This window comes from Elgaria multicarinata, chromosome 9 (genome assembly GCF_023053635.1).
Source record: "Elgaria multicarinata webbii isolate HBS135686 ecotype San Diego chromosome 9, rElgMul1.1.pri, whole genome shotgun sequence".
Lineage (NCBI taxonomy): Eukaryota > Metazoa > Chordata > Lepidosauria > Squamata > Anguidae > Elgaria > Elgaria multicarinata.
Genome location: NC_086179.1, coordinates 18683907 through 18707524, shown reverse-complemented (window position 1 = coordinate 18707524; position 23618 = coordinate 18683907). Strand labels below are relative to the sequence as shown.

The following is a 23618-nucleotide window of genomic DNA, read 5'->3' as shown; positions in this document are numbered from 1 at the left end:
GTCCTGGTTCTATCTACTGAGAGAATTGAACAACAGACAGAAGATGCAGACCTACCTGGAGCTGAGCAATAAAGCAAAGATGCCCATCCTGGGTTTGGGTACATGGCAGGTAACTTATGGGATTTCTGGCATTCCACACGCACCTGTATTATAGCTGAATGTTTGCCTGTATAGAACATTTGGGGGGACAGACAGACGGACGGAGAGTGCTTGGCTTGTTAAGTTTAGTGTTCCTTTTTGTGCAACAGATCGCAGATGTTGGCATCATCTAATTTACTTGATCGCTCCCCTTGAGTGCTTGGCAAAGCTTTTGTAAGTTGTAGGTAGTCTTCACAGCTGGCAGATAACATGTCCCTTTGGGTGGGGTGGGGTGGGGTGGGGGGAACTGCCTGGTCCTGTTAAAATCCTTGCTCCTCTCAGTTGCTTACATTCATGCTTGTAGTATAGGGCTAAATGGAAAGTAGAAAAACATTTGCTAGCTTGAAAACTGTACAGTACTAATATGAGGAGTGGGGTGAAAAAACGAAGAAATGTAGATCACATCCAGAAACACTTAAACGCCCTTGTGAACTATTGAAACCAATTGTTTATGTGTAAAATTAGACATTTCAGCATATATTCGACATGGGGAACAGGCATTCTGTGGTTGTGTGCTTATGGGTTCATGTGTTGCACCCATGATAACCTTTATTCTATCTCCTCCTTATACATACATTACAGCTGGTTTATTCATTTCTAAGTTCTCAACCATTTGAAAAGCTTTTTAGTGAATGCAATGTAATTCAAAGCCAAGGATTATTTGTCTGTAATTATTGTGCAATGATTACTGCTAACGCTCCTTTAGCCCACAGTATTTATTCAACAACTATGTAGGGGAACTTAGCCTTTGAACTTTCACAGAGTTCTCTTATTTGCACATGATTTCTCCAAATATCAAATTAGCATCGATGGGTGGAATCCAATTCAGTCCTTTGGCTGATGGAACTGCTCCTATCAGCAGAACAGGGATGAGGTGTGTGTGTGTGTGTGGGGGGGAATTCGCCCTTCCCCTTGCAACCACTCAAAATCTGCTCTGGACAACTGGAGGATCCTTCAGAGCAGATTTGGAGGAATCGATGGGAGGGAGGAGGAAGTCCTGTTGCCTGAGCAGACTTCTGCTGCACAACGTCGGATTTTATCCAGTAATTTCGAGAGCTGCACCATTTCAGGTTAGGTTTAGTTTATTTCGGTCATAGACCAGCACAACAGAAAACATCATCACAATAATATTAAAAACCCCAATATACAATAAAATACATACATAAAATGCACCATTTCGCCACTGAATTGCTTAGCTGAGTAGCGATTCCCTGAGAGTGAAGGGATTAGGCATGACGGGGAACTCTGGAAAGACAGGGAGAGAAGATATGGCCTAGTTTGCATGATCGTGGGGTAGTTAACAAACCTTGCTGGGCACAGCTTCTCACGTTGTCTGAACCCAGCAAGGATGTTTTTGGGGGATGGTTATTTATTTATTTTTGCATTTATATCCTACCTTTTTTCCTCCAAGGAACCCAAGGCAGCGTACATAATCCTCCTCCTCTCCACTTTATCCTCACAACAACAACCCTGTGAGGTGGGTTGGGCTGAGAGTCTGTGACTGGCCCAAAGTCACCCAGTGAGCTTCCATGGCTGAGTGGGGACTAGAACCCAGATCTCCCAACGCCCAGTCTGACACTTTAGCCACTATGCCACACTTCTTCTTCTTCTTCTTCTTCTTCTTCTTCTTCTTCTTCTTCTTCTTCTTATTATTATTATTATTATTATTATTATTATTATTATTATATTTCTATAGCGCCCCATAGGCAAAACTCTCTGGGTGGTTTACAAACATGGACGACAGTTTGAATGACATGAAAAATCACAGTGGTGAGGGCTTGAATTGACAACCTGGTACCCACAGGCACTGCAACCCACTGTAGCTAATAAGCAGTTAAGAGTCAGCAAAGTTTATTTTTAAAAGCGGCCATCAACAAAGCAGTTAATGGAATGAGGTGCTGAACCTCTTGGTGCATTGTAGATTAAGTGCACTTCTGTTCTGCCCCCCCACAAGATTAAATACAGAGTTGTCAAGCAAGCTTTTTGTTTGCTGTGGCTTGTCACCCAGCCAAGAATCTCAAGAGGGACCATGTTAATAATACGTTAACTACCACAGTCCATTGGCTCAGTTGGGGAAATGGCGGTATTGTTTCAGTTGACTTTATACCTATGTGCCTCTCTCATAACTCCAAATTGCTTATGGCTAATCCTATGCATGTTGAGACAGAAAAACAGCCTACAGATGCCAACATGCCCCAGCATGCTGGGAGTTGGAGGCCTTCTTTCTATCTGAACATGCATAGGATTGACTGCTGGTATGCTCAAAAGAAGAGCTGAATGAGATTTTTATGTGATAGCAGCTAAAGTTGCTATTTCTTAGGAAGATAGGAAACAGTGGGACGGTCATGTGGCCTAGAGGGTTCAGTCCTCTACTTGAAGGGCTGTCCAATGATGTTGATGATGAATGATTTTGTTCATTGCTTTCCACTGCAAAAAGCATCCTTGAAGCAAGTTATAGAAAACAGAAATCCACAGTAAATATAACAGAAAAAACCCAAACCCATGAATCAATATAAACTCTAACCACCATAAATTACATAAAAAGCAATTCAATATAAAAACGTTCATCCACAGTCTCAAAATCTTCACTTGCTCAAAGCCTACAATGAACACCATAAAAGCACCTACCACAATTGGGCCATTACTAATGTCCAAATGACTGGGGACATAAAGTATTTTCCTAGGTTCATGGCACTAGTTGGACAGTTTGGCGGGGTGGTGGGTGGGAAGCTGGCCAGAGTGCTCAACTAGATGGACCCTTGGACTGATCCTGCCATGAACTTTATATATTTTTATGCTCTTCGTCCCATTTGAACCTCCTCACTAGTACATGGTCCAGAAAAAGCATTCTGGAATGGTGATATTTCTTGGCATCATCTACACTGGAATAGGGTGACGATATGAAAAGGAGTACAGGGCTCCTATATCTTTAACAGTTGCATAGAAAAGGGAATTTCAGCAGGTGTCATTTGTATGCATGTCGCACCTGGTGAAATTTCCTCTTCATTACAACAGTTAAAGCTGTAGCAGTTATACTACAGCTACACTGTGACCAGATTTAAAAGAGGGCAGGGCACCTGCAGCTCTAACAGTTGTGATGAAGAGGAAAATTCACCAGGTTCTCCATATACAAAAGTGATACCTGCTGAAATTCCCCTTTCAATACAACTGTTAAAGATACAGGAGCCCTGTCCTCCTTTTCATATGGTCACCCTGCACTGGAAGCCTTTTCTGTTCCTGAGGCACTGCTGGGCTGAGTTTGCACACACCCACACCACACAGAATGGCGGCTCAATGAGCAAACACTAAATAATATTGCATAATAGATGCCTTGCTTATAACCCAATCAAATGCCAAGGTCTTAATGGAAAACTGAAAAGACCACTTTAAAATGTTTAAAACTCATTTCCCTTTCCTTTCAGTCTCCTCTAGGGAAAGTGAAAGATGCAGTGAAGCTCGCAATTGACATTGGGTACCGGCACTTTGACTGTGCCTACGTCTACGAGAATGAAGTGGAGATTGGAGATGCAATCCAAGAAAAGTTACAGCATCAGGCAGTGACACGAGAGGATCTGTTTGTAGTCAGTAAGGTACAGCCATGTAGACAACAAAACAAGCCATGAAAAACTGAGGAAACCCAAGTATCATGGAAAGACAACAACAATCCATACATTTTATGTTTAAATGGGCTCCGGGAGGGGCCATAGCTCAGTGGTAGAGCAACTGCTTGGCCTGCAGAAGGTCTCAGGATCGCTCCCCAGCATCTCCAGGTAGGGCAGGAAGCCCCCATGCCTGAATCCCTAGACAGCTGCTGACAGTCAGTGTTGACAATACTTGGCTAGACTGAGGCCAGATCTACACCAAGCAGGATCTAGCACTGTGAAAGTGGTGTGAAAGTGGTATATGGTATGTGCCAATGGGCCCCAACAGTGTCAGTGCACTTCAATACCGCTACAAAGCAGTAGTGTGGCTCCTGCCTCTTATATACTGCTTCATTCTGCTTTCATAGTGCTAGATCCTGCTTGGTGTAGATCTGGCCTGACTCAGTATACAGCACTTTCTTATGTTCCTATACAGAGCTCCCCTATCTGCAACAGAAGCTCCCTTCCTTCAAGTGGAGAAAGCAGATTTGTGTGTGAATTCCTTTGCGTGCGAAGGCATACTGTCTCCATTTGTACTGAATGAAAAGACCACCGCGTGGGGCTCTGAGAGCATGTATAAAGTTTCACCCATAAAAATGAAAGCGAGACAGTCCCAGATAAGATATAATAAAATATGCTGTTGAGTTTCTCAAGAATGGTTTGTACCAGTTAATCAGGTTCAGACTGTGTAGAATTCCGCAGACATGGGATTCCATAGGATCACCCTAAGACCCCTGAAATAATTTAGGAGCATTTATTTGGGAATCGTGGTTGTTTTTGCAGCTGTGGTGTACGTTTCATGAGAAATCCATGGTGAAAGGAGCATGTCAAAGAACTCTTGCATCTCTAAAGCTGGATTATTTGGATCTCTACCTCATGCATTGGCCTATGGGATTCAAGGTACTGGAATGGTTCCTCCTCCTCCTCCATATCTATTAAAATTATTTATATCCCTCCCTTCAGGGTACAAATTATTTCAAGGTAGCTTACAAGGAACAGCAACATAAGAAGAGTCCTTCTGGATCAGACCCAAGGGTCCATCTAGTCCAGCATTCTGTTCACACAGTGACCAACCAGCAGTCTACAGAAAACGCTCACGGGAGAACAATCATTAATATAATCACAATAAACACTACTTTAAAATGAATGGCCATTGGACCCAAAACCAAAATAAATATACCAGCATATTAGGTTAAACCTCTTATTAAGTAAGGAGGGGCATTTCAACCTTTTAGAATGGGAGTAAAATTGCACAATGGCTGGAAAACCACCAAATGATCGATGGTTCACGGAAAAGGGGGGTGAGGCCGAGGGAAGGGTGCATAGCTATCAGGAGAACCATATCGGGGGCCCAGGAATGCTGGGTTTGACCTCCAGGGCTGAGGTTCTGTGTTAACTAAACAAGTTGTTTGGAAATTGTTGACGTAGAAGAGACATCATTAAGTTCTCTTGCTTCTGACAGGCTGGAGAGAAGCTATTTCCAGAAGATGAGAATGGCATGATACTACCCAGTGATACTGATTATCTGGATACATGGGAGGTAAGCTTAATTTCTGTGGGTGTTTCTACATTGGCGGGGGGATGACTGCACCCATACAATTTTCTTCTTCTTCTGGGGTCTTTCTGCATTGACAACAGCTCCTTTAGACAGTGACCAATGGCGATCACAGCATTTGTAATTGAAAACTTCCCCTCTTGGCAATGCTCCATAAAGTTAAATGAAGCAGCAGCACCTATTGGCCTGCAATATCCCACAGTGATTTTAAATAGTGCATTATCTCAGATCTTTTTAAAAGTGAGATTACCAAGGGAAGACACAGGAGATCTGGAGGTTGATGGCATCATGTAAAAGACCCGTAAACTTCCATGGGTGGCCAATCATGAGTGTGTAATAAATCGCTCATATAGAGAAGCTCTGTTTTTAGTTCCATGTCTGTGATTATGGGTTAAGGTATGGTATGCTTTTCGTAGGCTGTTGCTCCTGTGAATGTTCCAACTTTATTTATTTATTTCTGGCATTTGTATACTGCTGAATATAGTGAAATCCCTCAATGGTTCACAATATTAAAATAAATTTAGGTACAACATTAAAAACACAACATTAAAAGTCCAAGATGAAAAGCATGACATTAAAGCAACTACAGTAAAAACTATTTAAGGAACAGCAAAATGGAGCAGTGTGATTAGCTTACTTACAGCCTAGGGAACTATTTCATATACGGTAACTATTTCAGCGGAAGCTGAACTGTTGTGACCCTGATCTAGCTATCTTATCATATAGGATGACCACATGGAAAGGAGGACAGGGCTTCTGTATCTTTAACAGTTGTATAGAAAAGGGAATTTCAGCAGGTGTCATTTGTAGGGACGCAGCCCCTGGTGAAATTCCCTCTTCATCACAACAGTTAAAGCTGCAGGAACCCTGCCCTCTTTTGTATCTGGTCACTCTAGTATAGCTCCTGCAGCTTTAACTGTTGTGATGAAGAGGGAATTTTACCAGGTGCTGCGTGCCTACAAATGACACCTGCTGAAATTCCCTTTTCTATACAGCTGTTAAAGATACAGAAGCCCTGTCCTCATTTTCATATGGTCACCCTATCTTATCTACATTGGTGCAGTGATAAATGTTGAAGTGCTCATCCTGACAGCCCTCATAGCCACGGCCCCAAGGAGAGGCCAAAAATGCAGGTAGCTGTGTTGATCCATATCAATGAACCAATGGAAGACCTGTAGCTCAGTATGATAGAGCATATGCTTGGCATGCAGAAGGTCCCAAGTTCAATCCCCGGCTTCTCCAGGTACGGCAAGGAAAGAATCCTGCCTGAAACCGTGGAGAGCCATTGCCAGTCAGTGTTGACAATACTGAGCTAGATGGACCAATGGTCTGACTTAGTATAAGGCACCTTCCTATGTTCTAGCAGTTTTCATCTCTTCTAGGAGCTGGTCTTTTATGAACCTATTGGGTCTTATTTGCCCACTCAAGATTAGGCCACCCCAAAATACAAGAAGGATGACAAGGGGGATAACTCACAACTCTATAGGGTTGCTGGGGAAGTTAATCCCACTCCCCACCACCACCCTGGGATTGCATCTAAATGCAGTGGAAACAGGGCATTCTAAGGTTATGTGTGTGTGGCTGATGACACAAGAGTCTCAGCTAATCCAAAAGTGGCAGTGCTGTATCCCTGCAAGCCCTGGGTTGGTTCTAATGCCAGCCTTGTGCAGGCAGCCCAAACCCAACAGTGGCGTCTGCAACGTAGAGCTTCTGGGGGCAAGTGCCGTAACAAGCATTTCTCCTCATTTCAATACTTGCCCCTCAGAAGTGCCACATTGCGGCCTCCAATGGTGGGGGGGGGGGCATGTGCACGGCGCTGCTGACATTGGATCCAACCCCTTGACTCCAGAGTATCACTGCTAGGCTGGATCTACACTATTGCTTTAAAGCGCTTTATAACAGTTTTATAGTGCTTTAAAGCAGTTAAAGTGCTTTATAACTGTTATAAAGCGCTTTAAAGCAGTAGTGTAGATTCGGCCCTTGTCTATCTTAAATATTTGTCTTCATTGGTTGATTGTGTCTCTTGTCCCTGTAGGCTATGGAGGAATTAGTGGATGCAGGTCTGGTGAAATCCATTGGTATTTCTAACTTTAATTGTGAGCAGATTGAAAGGCTCTTCAATAAACCAGGATTAAAATACAAACCAGTGAATAACCAGGTAAATTGCTTACATTTTGTGATCATCTGGATTTTCATGTTACCTTTTGATGTCCAGCAGTATATATACTTCTGCAGGCTAGGCTTCAAAGGGTAGTATCCAATGTTAGTCCTACTTAGAGTAGACACATTGAAATGAATGGGACTTAATTTAGTCATGCCTAACTTAAGTCTCATTCATTTCAATGGCTCTACTCTAAGCGGGACTAACACTGGATACTACCCAAAGGGTCCTCAAGAAAGTGCCCTCCATGGAATGCATCTTATGTTGGTCCTCTCCCAGTGTGCTTCCGCCAGCTATGGGTTCACTGGGCAGCAACAGCATTCAGCCACAAATCACACTGTTAAATTTCCAAGAATGCCTGACGTAGTGTTGCACTACGGCATTGTGGGGAATCTTAAAGGGTGCCTGTTTCCACCAGTGAAGGCTGCCATTTAAAGTCGCTCACATTGTCTTGGAGTGCTCAAGGTAACCTAGCATTAGAGCAATGTGGCAAACTTAAAATGGTGGCATGTAGCTATCTGGGGTTGGAGGCCCAAGGTAGCTGTCAGCACAGGTGAGTCTTGCCCAGATGTCAGGGAGACAGAAGCTTCCCAAAGGTGTCCTGTGCTGATGCAAAGCCTGTTCCTATGCTCAACATCAGCACTTAAAGCATAGTAAAGATTTATTAAGCTAAAGCAATGATTTGGCTCCACACAGCCAAAAATGTGAAGAGGAGTATAGTCTCCTATTTTATAAAAGAATTGTCATCTTTTTTCCTGTTGCTGAGCATCATCAGTCAGGGGAGGGGGGGAAATCGCAGTTCCCTATCATCACTTCTCCACCCCACTCCTGTCCCACATTACTTCATCTTTCTTCCCAGAGAAGAAAGAGGAAGTAAATGAAGACACATGGCCCATTCAGGAGCCATTTTTATTGCGCCACTTTTCCTGCAAACAGCAGGAAATGGCACATTCTGTTTCCCCAAAATAAGTCGGATTAAAAGGGGTCCATTTTGTGACAAGAAAAAGGAAAGGGAGGCACACAGGAGGCGGATGGTGTTGTCTAAAGGACACATGAAAAACCGTGAGTGGGCAATACCAAGTATGCGATAAAACGCTTGTCTGATGAACCCCGTTATTTCACTAAGATAAATTCTACAATGTTCTTCACAGAATTTTGTTTAAGAGTTTCTATAATCCAGGGATGCTTCTGGACGGAGGGCTTCTAGCATTACAAATCCAAAGACATTGCACCATGATTTCATCTCTTCCTCCTTAATGGATTTGGATTGGTAGTGCTAGGAGCCCTCCATCTGGAAGCACACCATGGGATCTAATTCCAGTTTCTGAATGTGGAGCAGCTCTTCTGGGTGTGCTAGTTCTCACAAATTGCTGAGATCATGGGGTGAGGCACAGACTGAGGGCTTCACCACACCAGGCTAAAATCCCCCATCCTTACTGAGGCTTCTGCTTCCGGAATCCTTGTGGGATAACGATCAGCTCCTTTACATATGTGGACATGTGCTTTGAATTGAGGATGCCCTTTCTTGGTAAATTCTATATTTTCTATATGTTTCATTATATAGCTACTAGATGGCACTGCCGATATTTTGGATTATCTTTGCTTATCAGGTTATCTCCAATCTTTTTGAAAGCTGGATAAAGGGGAAAAAGCACAGGAGATGTCCAGGAGGTTGATGATGACATATAAAGAACCTGCAAACTTCCATGAGTAACCAATCACAAGCATGCAATAAATCACTCGTGTAGAAATGCCCTGAGGCTCTTAACCCAAATTCAATTTCTTGAACACCATTATTTAGATAAAATGCAGTTAATTTCAATCCCTTCAATGTCATGAAATTGACCCGCAAAGTTCCATGAGCGGCCAGTCAGAGCATACTATAAATAGCTTGTTTAGAGAAGCCCACATTTCAGTCAACTACACCATTCCCTATATATGTTTGTGGTCAGGGCCTTAGTGTCCATGTTTGTGTTTGTAGATTGAGAGTCACCCATACCTGCCTCAGGAACAGCTGATAAATTTCTGCCACTCCAAAGGGATTTCTGTCACTGCATATTGTCCTCTTGGAGCTCCTAAGTGGATATGGTAAGGATGATTTCAAGTCTGCCTCATTTGTAAACCCTTCGGCGTCCTTTCCTTATTTTAGTCTGTAATTATTAGTTATTGTCATGGGCTGAGCCCATGGTTCTTTTAAGAGAACATCTTTTGCTTCATCCCAGGGAGAGGGAGAGGGGTTTCTTTGTGTCTGAAAAGGGAGTAGCAAGCGAAATGCCAAGGCTGCGCTGGCCGAGAAGCGCCTGGCATCTGATAACGCCTCCCTGGACTGGTACTGGGGAGAGTAACAAGTTGCAGATGTGCAATGTCTGGCAGCATTCCCTCTTCCTTCGGGAGTGGTGTGAGTTGCTATGGGGTTTCTATTGGTTAAGGTGGGTCTGGTGACAAGGGGGTTCCAGAAGGCTTAAGCACCTAAGGGTCCGGTCTCTTTCCTGTGGGTGTTAGGAGTCCAGCGTGTGTGTGGTGAGCCAGAGCATCCAGGCTGGACTGGCTGGATGGTGGAGGCCCCATGCGGCCGCTGAGGGAAGGAGTTTAGCTTGAGTTTTTGTGAACCGCCCAGAGAGCTCCGGCTATTGGGCAGTATAGAAATGTAATAAATAAAATAAATAAATAAATTGAGGTGAGCAACAGAGGTTGAGTCACAGAGTTAAGTGTTTGTTTTGTTTAGAATAGGTTTGGGTACAATTTTGGGCAAGGGACCTTGCCGGAGTTACAGCTGGTGGGGGTGGTTAAGTGGGGACCAAGTGTGAATTCTATTAGCCTTGAGCATGTGAAAGGAAAGGGTGAGGTATTGGTCCCTACTGTCCTATGTGTGTCATTCCTTTGTCTGTGTTCTTCCCCCAAACCTCTGAAGTGTTTGCCTTTATGGGTGGACCCTTATATGTATGTGTTGTGTAAAGAATAAAAGCATTTGGTCCTTATTCTGGAGTGTGGTGTGGTTTCCTTGAAAACCTAGACTGTAAAGAGTTAACAAGTGGCAGTGAAGGTGTGTGTCTCTGGGTTGGCTGAGCCAGACCCCCCTTTTCCGGCCGGGGAATTGCTAAGCCAAAAGGAGCAATTCCACTACAGTTATATTATTGTTTATTTAAACATTTCTTCAATGCTTTAATAAACAAATATTCTGCAAATCCAGCTAAGAGCTGCCCTCAGCTGCTACCGTCACTGCTGCGGAGTTCAGACGAAGAGGAAGCAGCAGCCTTTCTGCTATGTTTAGTTGCAACTCCATGACCTGCTGAACCTTGAAACTAAGAATCTAATGCCTGAACCTGCTTTTTTCCTCCTCCCTCTCAATCCCCTTTCATTTTGTGTCATGTCTTTTAGACTGAAGGACTGAGGGCGGGGACTATCTTATTTGTTTTACTCGTATAAAGGCCATGTCACCATGGGCGATAGTAGTCTGAGGGCGAAACATACTGCTCCTTGACTCCCTGCTATGTCAGTTCTCCTGAAGCTGCATGGAGGCTACTTTCCTTCAGCGCAGCCAAGGATGTTTGGCCCTCGCTTCCTCACACCTGTCGTTGTTGAATGAAATTTGCTTCTTCCCCTCAGGCCTCAAGCCCACCTCCTTCCCTCTTCTTCCACATTTTAAAACCCGGCTTTTCCTCCTCTGCTGCTGGCCTCAGAGCGTTTGCCTCCTCCATCACCATTCCTGCCGCCAATATGGCCTCTCACAAAGGGAATCACCTCACAAAGCCCAAGGCCCGCTATCCATCCCTGCCTTTGTGCTTTTCTTCCTGTGTGGCATAGAGATACATGGAAGCTGTAGTTCCCTGACCTCCTCAGGCTCCAGGCCTGCATGTGGAAACATACTATTTGGCTTTTGAAGCTGAAGCTTTGAACTTTTTTGAAGTGTCAAAATATTCTGCATGTCTAGACTGCTCAAGGTTCAGTTTAAAACAAAAATGAGCAAAATTAGTCCGCTAGATCTCTAGTTATATGCCTTATGCCAACGTATCCTTATATAAAGCTACTTTGAAAGCTACTCTGAAAGCTTCTTTGGCTGGAGGGTGGGATTAAAATGCTATCAAAAATAAATTTTTGGGTTCAGGTTAGGCATGATAGGCTCAGACCTGTCTATTGAAATCTGCCCCAGTAACATATAAGGTGGAAGGTATAGGGCTGGAAAGTGGAACCTCCATTTCAGAGAAGTTCTCAGGGGCTGCATTCCAGTGATGGGTGCGCACTCTCACACACACAACTTTCCCAATGCCTATAGCTTAACCCCCTGCCATCTACACACTTTACTCCTTTGCTGAGCTCTGATATGGGAAGTGAACTCAGCTGGGATAAAATCACTTTCCCAAAGAGGTTGAGCCAGATCTCCCCCCCCCCATTCATTTTGCTTGAAAAAATCAGACATCCCACCCTTTATACAAATTTGGACAGACCTGGATTGAAGCAAACAAATCTACCACTGTCATGCCTAATTTGAGCCTTCTCTGTAGCAATTTTGATGATCTTTGAGACACATTTTGAGATTTGTAGCTAGAGTTTGTTGGTATAGCTAAGATCCAAACTCTGCTGGCTTATTCACTATATTGATCACACGAATAACTGGCAAATTAAGGCAGTATCCAATATTCTGTTAGCACATTATCATTTGCACTAGTGGAAACTAGGTCCTGAACTATGCGCAAGAGACAAATCCTACCAAAGTTACATTTGCGCAAGCATGGTTGTGCAAACGGTTGAGTGTCATGCTTTTGCAACCCTGCTTGTGGGCTTCCTGGGGCCATCTGTTTGGCTGCTGTGGGAACATAATGCTGTGCTACATAGGCCTTTGGTCTGATCCAACATGGCTCCTCTGATGTTCTTAAATGTGTCTGAAAAAATAAGATCTCCAGAAGCTCCGAGTCTATGAGTTTTGCAAAGCCCTCTAATAAAGAAATGCTGAGATCGTCACACATGCGCGCTTGTGCATGCAACTTAGTTCCAAAGGAAAAAAAAATACCTTCCTATACATAACAGTAGTTAGTTCATCACACATGCGCACATGTGCATGCAACTTAGTTCCAAAGGAAAAAAAAACCTTCTGAGAATCTCCCAGATAGACTGTGCGACGGAGAACAAGCTCCAATGCCAAGCAAACTTCAACGAAGACTTCGCCAACTGTCGAGTGACCAACCCCAAACTGCTCTGCGGCATTTTTATGGAACCCAGGGTTATCCAGCTTCCAAATAGCAATGGCAACACGCTTAGCGACGGAAAGTGGCTCCCTCATGGCGGTCTGGTTCCTCTGTAGTGCTGGAGTAAGCTCAGCAACGATTTCAAACAGTGTTCCTCTACTCATCCTGAAGCTCTCTATCCACCTTTCATCGTTCCATCCTTTCAGAACTAAATTCTCCCACCAGTCCTTGCTACTGGGACGGACCCAGTAGCGTCTGAAGACAGCAGGGAGACGAATGAACTCTGTGCCTAACACCAAAAAGTTGGTTTCCTCCTCAAGCTGCTGCAAGAAGAACATCCTCCGTCTGAGGTTAATTTTCATTATTCGGATGAGTTGCGCCCGGCAATGCATGTGCTCATCCTTGAGCACAGAGAGTGCTCGAAGAACACATAGGAGTAAATTTATCGAAACAGCAATGGTGCTGACTAATTCAGTTTGGTTATCCATCGACTCCATCTTCTCCACAACGATCCAAACAGGATTTGAGGAATTTAAAAAAAGGGGGGAGCAATGGAGAACGTCACAAGCATCGACCAAAGCTCGCCTATAACAAACGCCCACTTGCAACGGAAGGGACAGGATTTTAGAAGAGTGTGAACCAGTCCAATGAAACGAAACACAGTATATTTAAAGATAAAGTGCCAGAGAGAGAAAAGAAAGACACGCTTCATAAATCTTGATAAAATAGTTAAGCGCAGAGACACCACACTGACAACAAAGGTCCGCATAGTTAAAGCAATGGTATTCCCCGTAGTAACCTATGGCTGCGAGAGCTGGACCATAAGGAAGGCTGAGCAAAGGAAGATAGATGCTTTTGAACTGTGGTGTTGGAGGAAAATTCTGAGAGTGCCTTGGACTGCAAGAAGATCAAACCAGTCCATACTCCAGGAAATAAAGCCAGACTGCTCACTTGAGGGAATGGTATTAAAGGCAAAACTGAAGTACTTTGGCCACATAATGAGAAGACAGGATACCCTGGGGAAGAGGCTGATGCTCGGGAAAGTGGAAGGCAAAAGGAAGAGGGGCCGACCAAGGGCAAGATGGATGGATGATATTCTGGAGGTGACAGACTTGACCTTGGGGAAGCTGGGGGTGGCGACAGCCGACAGAAAGCTCTGGCGTGGGCTGGTCCATGAAGTCACGAAGAGTCGGAAGCGACTGAACGAATAAACAACAAAAAAACAGCACACGGAAGCGACTCCGCAATGATTTGTAGATCAGCCCACTATGGGAAGTACACAAGTTGGAGATGAAGACAATTTTATTTATTTATTTGTTTGTTTGTTTGTTTGTTTATTACATTTTTATACCACTCAATAGCCGAAGCTCCCAGGGTGTTTCACAAAAATTCCAATAGCCTTCTCCTGGTGTTGTTCCTCACGGTGGTCCCCTAGACACACCATACCATCACTGATAGCCTTATCCTCCATTCAGGTGACTAAATGATCCCTTTTAAAGCAGTCTTAAGTTGATGGCCATTATCACCACATCTTGAAGAAGTAAAGTCCATAATTCAGTGGCTCTGATATTACTGATCAACTGTTTAAAAAGGGAACATCCATTTTCTACTTCCGTAGGTCCAATTCTTTTTTTTTTTTATAATAATTTTTATTCATTTTCAACACTATATAAACATAGATAAACATTTCCAAAATATAACTGAAACAAACACAATAAGAAAAAAAATACATCAAATATCTGCTGCATACATATTGAATAATTGTTGAGTACAAATATCAAAAACTATTACATATGCCTTATCACACTACAACATCTTCATTCTTAACATAAAAGTGCACCCCCCACCTCGGGATCATTCTTGAGTCCAAAATCTAATCATTTCTTCTGCTGGTGGTTTCCCACTTCCCTTAGTAAACACGAACACTAGGAACTGTTTCCAAATTCCTTCGAACTCATTTATTTTAGTTACGCCTTTTCTCCACTTAATATTGCATGTCAGTTTATCATTAATGGCTATGTCCCATACTACTTTATACCATTCCTCAATAGAATATTCCCCTTGGATCTTCCAGTTCCTAGCTATCATCAATCGTGCTGCAACCAACAAACTCGATATCAGCTCTATAGTTCCTTTTCCACACTTTATATCTTCAAATAGTGACAGCAATGCTATTTTTGGTGTTTGTTCTATTTTCATTCCCACTATTTCTTCAATTTCTGAAAACACCATCTTCCATAATCTTTGTACATATTTGCATTGCCACCACATATGTAAATACGTTCCTTTTTCCCCACATCCTCTCCAACAATTTGCTGAATGTTGATCACTTATCTTATTCAATCTAACCGGGGTTAGGTACCACCTCCATAAAATTTTAAAATAATTCTCCTTTATTCTTACTGATAAACTTCTCAACACTCTTTGTTTCCATAGTCCCTCCCAGCTCTGTCGCCCTATTTGTATCTTCAAATCTGATTCCCAAATCATTTTCTCTGTATTCTCTCTAAACTCCTTCTCTAACAATATTTTATATATTTCACTCATTAATCCTTTTGAAACTATACTACCTCCTTTTCCTTTCTCCTTACTTACTACTAATTCTTCAAACCTCGTCATCTTTCTGCACATTCTATTATCTTTAATCCACTTTTTATTCCATTGTTCTAATTGACCATATTCTAGCCAAGATAGCTTCTTCTCCTTTAACAAATTTTCCATATCTTCTCTTGTTTTAATATCTCTTACCCAATCCTTTAATTTTATTTTATTTTTCTCTTTTAATATTTTACATAATCTGCCCTTTAGATCCTCTGGGAAATTCTTTAACATTATTATCGGTGCTAAGGGAGAGTTGCTCGGAAGCAGCTTCCCTTTAAATTTACTCCAAATTTCCCATTGAGTCCTCAGGAGTGGATTATCTATACTTCCAACCCACTTTCTTCCTCCATCTTTAAAAAAAACATTCTCCAGATTCATCTCTACCTTACTTATGATTTTTTCTTCCATCCAATATAAATCTCCTACTCCCATAATTGCTTCTACAACATGTCTTAATCTATTTGCTACGTAGTATAATTTTATGTTTGGGAGACCCATTCCCCCCTTTTTTTGGCTTAGGTACCAATTATTTTTATTCACTCTTGCTCTCTTTTCTCCATTACAATATTTATTAATAATATTTTGCCAACTTTTTATCTCGGTTTCTGATATTTTTATAGGTAGCATCCTAAATACAAAATTAATTTTAGCTAATATCTTCATTTTTATCAAAGCTATTCTCCCAAACCAAGATAAATTTAATCTTTTATATTTTTCCAATTTCTCTAGTACCTCCTTCTTTAACCTCGTTAAATTTTCCCTTTCTAAATTCTCTAGATTTTTTGTAATTTTAATTCCCAAATATTTCCGTAGGTCCAATTCTGAGGATTTAGTGCTCCTGGATGACCCCAAGGTCAAAGAAATTGCAGCTCAGCACAATAAAACTCCAGCTCAGGTATGTCCTCTTGGTATATTTTTCCCTTTATTGAGTGACATTATGTTGTGTCAACATTGTAAATTCTCTCTCTTGTTTACATTAAAGGTAGGCAGAAGGTAGCTCTCTAGTGGTTTGCACTTCAGTCCCAGGCAGAAACCCCTGCCATCATGGCCAATGATCAGCAATGCTGGAAGTTGGAAGTCCAAAACTTCTGGAGATCTGCTTTCTGCCCATGTCTGTTTCATGTCACATGATCCAGGAAGGTGTAAGTCATGGCCCAGATCCAAAAATACCCTCTATGATATTCTTTATACATGATGGTGTAAGATTATAACTTCCTTGTTCTACACACCAGGTGTGTCGACTTAGACTCCCAAACCACTGGATTTGTGCACATGGTCACAACAAGATCAGGGGTCTGGAAACAAAGCCCTATGAAGAGAGACTGAAAGAACTGGGCATGTTTAGCCTGGAGAAGAGAAGATTGAGGGGAGACATGATAGCACTCTTCAAATACTTAAAAGGTTGTCATGCAGAGGAGGGCCAGGATCTCTTCTCAATCCTCCCAGAGTGCAGGATATGGAATAACGGGCTCAAGTTAAAGGAAGCCAGATTCCAGCTGGACATCAGGAAAAACTTCCTGACTGTTAGAGCAGTACGCCAATGGAATCAGTTACCTAGGGAGGTTGTGGGCTCTCCCACACTAGAGGCCTTCAAGAGGCAGCTGGACAAGCATCTGTTGGGGATGCTTTAGGGTGGATTCCTGCATTGAGCAGGGGGTTGGACTCGATGGCCTTGTAGGCCCCTTCCAACTCTGCTATTCTATGATTTGGCTAGGTTGTATAAATGTGAAATCCAACACACATGCCTACAAGCTACACCTTACATTAATTGGGTAGTATGTAGCTGAGGTACTTTTTTTTTACTCTAGAGTAAGTGCATGCAGCTGTGATTTGGATCAGGACCACTGCACACCAGGAGAGGATGATAAACCTTCCTGAACAACTAAATCCCCTGCTTTTAATGCCTCCACTCATGCCAGTGAAGACCTTTTTCTATTTAAACCCTCCTGTGTTTTGGGGGGAAATGGTGTGTATGTGTCTAGGGGGCAGAGCAGGTTTAATCCACCCCTCCCTGTGGCCAGTGGTTCCAAACTGTATTGGAGCTACATGTACTTACTCTAGAGTAGGGATGTCAGAGAAATCCACAACACAGCCAAATGAGTTTGAATTTTTCTGAATTCAACCTACTGATTATGTAATAAATAATAATAATAATAATAATAATAATAATAATAATAATAATAATATTTTATTTGTTTGTTACCCGCCTCTCCCTCTGGATCGAGGTGGGGTACAACACAAATGCAAACACCATAAAATACATATAACTGATTAAAACATTTAAAATTAATACATTATTAAAAGCAGCACATTATTAAAAAGGCATCTTAAAATTCAACTGGGTAGGCCTGCCGGAAGTCTTTATGGCTTTCTTATGGTTGTTAAGTTGATGAATCTCTCCCGGCAAGCCATTCCACAAACTGGGAGCGGCAGAAGAAAAGGTCCTCTGGGTACTAGTTGTCAGCCTTGTTTTTGTTGGCTGGAGTAAATTCTTCCCAGAGGACCTGAGTGTGCGGGGCGGATTGTACGGGAGAAGGCGATCCCTCAGGTAGCCTGGACCCAAACCATGTAGGGATTTAAAGGTGATAACCAACACTTTATACTTCGCCTGGAAACTAATTGGCAGCCAGTGAAGAGATTTTAAAACTGGTGTAATGTGGTCACCCCTAGGTGTACTGGTGACCAGACTGGCTGCCATATTTTGAACTAGTTAAAGTTTCCAGACTAGGCAGAAAGGTAGCCCTATGTAGAGTGCATTGCAGAAGTAGAGCCTCGAAGTTACTACCGTCTTTAGGCCGTCCGACTCTAGGAAGGGGCGCAGTTGACCGGCTTTTCCCTGTTGGACAAATTCCGCAGGCTTCTAACCTTCAGAGATTTTGTGCAAATCCCATAATAGAAAATATGTTTTTTTAAAGTCTAAAAACGGTCACCTCCCCATAGACTAAAGTGTGAAAATGTGCATTTGGGGGGTATTTGTGCATTTTTGCAAACACATATCTGCTCAAAGTTGGAAACTAAAAAAAAAAAATCCCGATTCTGTCAGTGAGTGCATTACAGAACAAAAAGGTGCCTGATAATCTATGAAACACAGATAAAACAGCGTTCACACAATTTGTACATCTCTAGGCTAGAATAACAAGAAAGTGCCCTGTATGCTTCACAATTAATGCAATATGTAATTTCACCGTGACTTGATTCGATACTGGAACTCTATATAAAGGAATGTGAAGGAGGTAATTTTGTGACTTGTTTAACCATCCTGATGTGTTTCCCATAGGTTTTGATCCGTCTCCAAATCCAAAGAAATGTGAGCGTGATCCCCAAGTCAGTTACTCCAAGTCGCATTAAAGAGAATTTCGAGGTAAACTTGCTATTAACATTGCCCTACCCTGTGCCTGTTTACACTTCCCTGTGCCTGTTTGCATTCTCCTTCCCTCTTTATTGTTTACTACAACTTATTAGATTGTAAGCCTATGCGGCAGGGTCTTGCTATTTACTGTGTTATCTGTACAGCACCATGTACATTGATGGTGCTATATAAATAAATAAATAATAATAATAATAATAATAATATCCTTGAATTTTTTAATGTAGAAATTAATGCATGCATGTAGGAAATTTTTAAAATTCTGCTTATATAGGGGTGTTTAGAGTGCCTCTCCACTATGAGTGAGGTTTTGCAAAATTATTTGTTGCAGTTTTCATTATTAATTGGTGTTTCTTTTTGTCAGCTAAAATGGCACATTCCCTTCTCAATTAATGGGACAACAAAGTATAGAAGAATGTTAATTATATAAATCAGGGTTAGGGAACCTTTGCCCATGGCCCAAATGAAGACCCTCCAAGCCTATCAATCCACACTTCTGGACTTTACCCAGGCCAGGCCCCATTCCTTCAGGCGCTGCTATGAGTTTTTGATATTAATTACTCCACCCTGCTCTGTTCTCCAGCTACAAAGCTGATGCAATGCCTCCATAAAAATCCATCCACTTTTGATTCTGGCCCCAGCCACAATTGGCTCTGGCCACACTCACTGTTGGAATTCAGATGTTGATAGTCTTCCACCAAGGACATAAAGACCTCAAAAGGAAAATGGTTCTGCACACTTGATAATAGGCACTTATGAGAACAGCAGATGGGAGAAACCATCAGAGAAGAAAGTCTGAAAACCAAGGTGGCGAGTCCTTTATTAGTATAGTCTTCGTCAGGTGATAGAGAAGATATGGCCAACTTGTGGCCCACGAACTTGCATAGCCCTAGGCAGCATAGTTAGGAACAGGGGAAGGAACAGAAAGGTCTAAAAATGGTCCAGGTGTTGTGCCTTTTATCCTAATAAAGCTATTGCCCAAGGGTGAATTTTGAATATTTTCCCTCATGGACTAGAACAGCTACCACTGAGGGTGCAGATTATGTGCATTTAGGAGTTGCTTTCCCCGCTTCATTTAAACTACTGTTTCATGCATATGGAAGCTTATAATGATCACATCAGTTAGTCAATTAAAGCTTTTTTGATTAATCAACTGAGTACTTAATTTGCAACCTTGAGTTGGATGCACTTGCACTTTTTAAAGCACAGTGAGCAAACACTCTCTCTTTTCAGGTGTTTGACTTTGAATTGAGCCCCCAAGAAATGGAAACTCTACTCAGCTTGAATAAGAGACGCAGGATTTGCACACTGAATATGTGAGTGTCTTGTTGGGCGTCTGAATACAAAACACATATCAAGTATCCATTGACTGTAAAACCAAACTATCTGGCACATGGCCAACCAATGACAGCCTACGGAATTCCACCACTAACTTTTATAGAAACTCTTTAGGTAGTCACAAACACTCCAAAATCCATCAGAAATATTCTCTAAAGCTACCGTGTCCTAAAGCAGAAGTGTTTAATCAATCTTCCCCAACCTGGTGTCGTTGAGATTGAGGTTTCAACTTCCATTAGCCTCGAACAGCATGGCCAACAGCCAAGAATGCTGGGAGTTGTAGTCCAAAACATCTGTGGAGGGCATGAGGTTAGGGAAGGCTGGTTTAGGGCACAATCCTATGCATGTTTAGAGAGAAAAAAGGCCTATACTTCCCAACATGTCCCAGTTTTAGGCCTTTCTGTCTAAATATGAATAAGATTGCATCTTATCTCAACTTGATGCTTCTAGTCCAAAATTAAGCAGAACTACTTTCAGAAGGTTATCTTCTCCCCTAACATTTTTTTTTATTTGTATTTTGTATTTGGCTTTTTAGCTTGTTGGATGTTTTATTATATTTCTAATGGTTTTAATTTTTGTGAACCGCCCAGAGAGCTTCAGCTATTGGGCAGTATACAAATGTAATAAATAAATAAATAAATACTGCTTTGCATGTTATGGCAGCAACTTGGAAGTAGGGCTATGCACTGCCTCGGGCCAAATCCCCGAAACCGAGGCGAGGCGGACTGATTCGGCTCACCTTGGCTTGGTTCCGAGTCGGTTCTGGGGTGGCCCAAGGCTGAAGCGGATTGGTACAGAAACTTCAGGCACCTTGGGATGCTTCGGACAGCACTGGACTCACCTCCCTATCCCCTGCCGCTGCTGCATCGCATCGCCAGCACCGCTGCAATGCTACTGCAACCAGGAAAACATGGCGCTCTGAAAGCCAGACTATGGCAGCTGTAAAGGAAAAATGACCCTTTGTGGCCACCATAGTTTGCAGTCCTAGATGTACTAAAACAGAGCCCCCATGATACCTTGAAATCGCAGCCTGGCTCTCAGGAGGACACCACATTTCCTGGTCATGGCGGCAATGCGGCAGCAGCATGACAGCGGTAGGTAAGTCCCAGTGGTGGCAGGTCTGGGTTGGGTGTGTGTGAGGGAGGGAGCATGAAGTTGAGAGTCCATCGGACTCCTACCCAGACTTGGTCCCAGCTTTCCTGGGTGCCAGGTGCCCGACCGGCACCCAGAGACCTGCAAGGCCGAGTCACCTTGGGAGGCCCAAATCTTGCCTCGGCTTCAGCAGTGAGGCGGGCAACCCCCAAAGTATTATAAAATCAGCCCACATGACATTTGTCATCACAGGAGGAGTGTTTTTGTGTGCAAATAGCCCAGTTCACATGCTTGGTGGCAGTAGATGTTAGGGGGGAAATGGTTCTCAGTGACTTGGTGAAAAATCACAGAATCCACGTGGCGCGTTCTTGTTCCACATAGTGACAGGAAGCATGTGAGATGATGTAAATCAGTCCCTATGTGGCAGCCATGTTGTTGAAGTGGCCTTAAGATGGGGTGGGCACCCTCCTGATGTTTTATGATACAACTCCTATGATCCCTTACCTCTGGCTTTGTTGTTCAGAGTGGTGGGAGTTGTAGAAGACAAGAGCAACACCGGAAGCCTCAAATGACCCCTGTTGGATGGTTCACTCTTTCCTCATAACCTCCCCACCCCTTACTTGTCTATACTGTAGAATACAAAAACCTCAGCATATGTTTCCAGTATTTCAGTTTCATTTTAAAATCTGTTACTGTATTTTAAATCTTCACATTGCGACTAGCTTCTATTAGGTGGTTATTTTAATTTTTTTATACTTTTAAACTGCACTGTATTTTATCGCCTTGCATTGTGGTTTTAATTGTTGTGATAATAAGAGAGCTCAGCAGTATAGAAATGTAATCAATCAATTAGGGATTTTTTTTAATCCCTTGCCTTGACTATTAATGGAACCATACACAGGTTTGCAAAACGACTTAAACCCAAGTTTTTCTTTCTCCACAGGTTCAAACTCCATAAAGATTATCCTTTCAAGGAGGATGATTGAGGGTGACATTGTAGCCCTAGAAGCCAACAGACATTTTCCATTGGCACGGTTGCCTTTACCCATCTCTGTGGTCACACCCCAACACAGCACAGTTACTTGTCATGGTACTCAGCAAATTAGAACAAACGCATGCAAGCAGCAAGAGGACGATGAAACGGCAGCTGGAAACCAAGTTGATTCTAACACTTGTTGGGTGATTCAGCTGCAGCTATTAATTGTCACTTTGGTTTTACATGAAAGATTTTAAAAGTTACATGTTCATCAACTTTTTGCAACTAAGAATCAAGTGCCTGAATTTGTTTTCCCCCCCTCCTCCCTCCCAATCGCCTTTCTTTTTGTGTCATGTTTTCTAGATTGTTAAGCCTGTGGGCAGGGACTGTCTTAAGAAATATTTTTGTAAGCTGCCTTGAGAACCTTTTTGGCTAAAGGGTGGGATAAAAGTACTATAATAAATAAAATAAATGGACTGCTCTCCATGATTAATACAGAGGGCCAAGAAACATTAACTGCATTGCTTAATATTTGCTCAGCAAAAGGCAATGGCCACATTTGGTGGTCATGTGAGGGAACTGACTGTCATTTCCGGTTATGACCTTAATGAAGGCCGTGCTCTTTGCGCATGCCTGAAGTCCGAGGCAGACATTCCTACCGAACAGGTTTGAACCGGTTGTGCTATGCTGCCAAGATGCGCACGCAATTCCTTTGTGTAAAAGTGTGTGCGTTGCCTTTGCATGAGGGGCTTGTATAAAAAGCCCCTCCTCCCAGTCCCCAGGGCAGCCGCCCGTGGACTCATCCCGTGCTGCTGTTTCGCTAGCGAATAAAGCTATCTGTTTGGACAAGAACTTTGGTGTGGACTCCACTTTCTCCGTGTGGGCTCCAGTTTTTCCGTAACATTCCTGGTGCCCAACGTGGGGCCGCTTCCTTCAACAAGGAAACCTCACGGAGTACTGGACAGCCTGCCAGGGAGATTTCCCCCACTCCAGCTTGCCTCCTCGCAGCTCCCCCCCAGGCGTCCGCCGACACTCATCGGGAGCGCGCCATCAGCTTGCCTTCGGCTTCGCTGATGCCTGGTGATCTGGGGACGGACTGACCTGAGGGGGCGGCGTGGACGCAGCTGAACCTCTGTGGAAGTTTTGCTACAGATACCTTTCTAACCGGCGCCGGAGCTTCAGACAGGTGAGTAACAATGGGCTCTCTGTAATCTGTTTCTGTTCTGTTCAGCCAGCTCCCAGGAGCTGAAGGAGGGGCTGGATCAACCCCTCAGAAGCCGGAAGGTTTCTCTGTTTTCTGTTTCTCTGCTGGGCTGGATTTGGGGAGGAAGGGTGTTGTCTGTGTAATTGGTGTGTGAATGGCAGCCTGATTCCCATTGTTGACCGTTGGATCCATCAGTCCTCTGGCGCCATTTGGTGCCTGGAAATTCTGGCAACGTGGGCTGGCAGCGTCTGATTGTGAACCTATTGTTTCACCAACTGACTCCCCCACTACCGATAGCCAGTTGGTTCCCCGTCTACCCACCTGATTTGTCTGTCTGTCTGGTGAGTTTAGAAAGTTAGGAT

The 23618-nt window shown here is 43.0% G+C and overlaps 1 protein-coding gene across 1 annotated transcript; it reads left to right on the top strand.

The window, feature by feature from the left end:
* Nucleotides 1-43: 43 nt before the first annotated feature.
* Nucleotides 44-22652, top strand: LOC134403886 (aldo-keto reductase family 1 member B1-like). Its single transcript, XM_063134421.1, has 10 exons — nucleotides 44-109; nucleotides 3561-3728; nucleotides 4563-4679; nucleotides 5242-5319; nucleotides 7370-7492; nucleotides 9477-9583; nucleotides 16093-16174; nucleotides 18557-18640; nucleotides 19880-19962; nucleotides 22020-22652. The coding sequence occupies exons 1-10, from the start codon at nucleotides 44-46 to the stop codon at nucleotides 22060-22062; spliced, it is 951 nt and encodes a 316-aa protein (XP_062990491.1). The 3' UTR covers nucleotides 22063-22652.
* The last annotated feature ends 966 nt before the right edge of the window (nucleotides 22653-23618 follow it).